Here is a 1,649-nt window from a genome sequence, read left to right as displayed (position 1 = left end):
ATCGTGTAGCTTTGCGCGAAATTCAAAAACAAACAAGAGCTTTACTGATGATTTTTTCAACTCTTTCTTAACTTTTTACTATATTATGCAATACATTTTACGTGGTCTGATTGTTAAAAAATCAATTTCATGTACCGATCTTCATTTTATATCTTCTATGTACAAAGGAAAGCCTTCTGTTTTCATATTTTACCTGTTAAAATAAACTCAGATCATGAACAATGAAATAAACTCATTACATTTATGAAAGATGTGTCTACACACCTAACGTATTAGATTAAGGTCTCGTCAACTTACACCTTCTTTGTACTGTGACTTACATGATTTATCTTCCAGAATCTGAAGAGACCCCTAAACTTCCAGCCGTGAAGTGCCAGCTACGGAAGCACAAGAGCAACCGCAAGCCTCGCACCCCATTTACCACTCAACAACTATTGGCCCTGGAGAGAAAGTTCCGGTCTAAACAGTACCTCTCTATCGCAGAGCGAGCCGAGTTTTCGAGCTCTTTGAACCTCACAGAGACCCAGGTGAAAATATGGTTCCAAAACAGGAGAGCCAAGGAGAAGAGATTAAAGGAAGCTGAGTTGGAGAAGCTCAGGATGACTGCCAGACCTCTCTTACCCAACTTTGGTTTCGGGCTGCCAGTGACTGCGGCGACGTTCTTTCCTGGGGTTCCTACAACAGTACCATTAAGTTCCGCTGCCGATGGCAACCGACCGATCCTGTCACCACTCATGACTCCTTACCCTATTTATTCTTTCACCCCTACTTCTTCGGCACCACTGGCTATGTGTCCACATTGAAATGTTTCAAACATAGTGCGCCTTTACAATTCGAAGAAGAAAAAAGAGAGTTTATCACTATTTCATCGGGCTTGATGCATAATGGCAAGTGTGGGCTAAGGCAGAGTTTAAAATGATGTACCCACCTTGCCTTTAGCTTTCATCAGTTCCTATAGCGTTGGTGGCTACTTATAAGGTCCATTTGTTACATAACGCACACTTTGTCTGAGGAATAATATTTTGTGTTATGGTTCTGGACAATGATATAATAATCAAAGAGACTCGTTACGTATAAGAAAAATGAGAAATAAGACTGATTTTAACTTAATGAAATCTAAAATTTCTCTTACTAAGCTAACGCTGCTGTAAAATGTGTAGGTTGACTGTAAGCCACTTTCAAATAGAATGGACTGCAACTGGAACTTAGTCAAAGATGGCATGTAAATAGATATGTAAAGGCACATGTTTAGTGATACATTGTATAATGTAAGTACACTTATAATGTACATATCATATATGTAACAAAGATAGAGAATGAAATCTTGAAATATTCCACCTCATAATACTTATTGTTTCTCATGATTATCACACAAAACTTATAGCTAACATATCTAGTAGGCATTTTTTAGGTATTTTAAGAGTTGTAAGTTAAATTTTGAAATGAAGGATGCTTTACCGAACTTTAATTTATTGTTTTTGGTAAATACAGGTATGCTTCCGCAAAAATAAATATATTTTTCAGTTCAAAGAAGTATTGTTGCTACCTATCTGCCCATTAATGGAGAAATAGATTTGTTTATTTCTAACCTCAAAATTAATCCCCACTGTACCCTCTTACAAAATCATGGCATAATTTTAGTAGAGCTT

At 36.9% G+C, this 1,649-nt stretch overlaps 1 protein-coding gene across 1 annotated transcript in view; it reads left to right on the top strand.

Annotated features, from left to right (window-relative positions):
• Positions 1 to 1,412, top strand: part of LOC106459586 (homeobox protein MSX-3-like) — a 5,142-nt gene extending 3,730 nt beyond the window's left edge. The window contains exon 2 of the mRNA XM_022386101.1: positions 337 to 1,412. Coding sequence (XP_022241809.1) covers positions 337 to 803 — 467 coding nt within the window. The 3' untranslated portion in view covers positions 804 to 1,412. The remainder of the gene's footprint in view (positions 1 to 336) is intronic.
• Positions 1,413 to 1,649: the final 237 nt, after the last annotated feature.

Source organism: Limulus polyphemus, unplaced genomic scaffold (genome assembly GCF_000517525.1).
Source record: "Limulus polyphemus unplaced genomic scaffold, Limulus_polyphemus-2.1.2 Scaffold633, whole genome shotgun sequence".
NCBI classification, from domain to species: Eukaryota; Metazoa; Arthropoda; class Merostomata; order Xiphosura; family Limulidae; genus Limulus; species Limulus polyphemus.
This window is presented reverse-complemented; position numbering and strand designations above follow the sequence as displayed.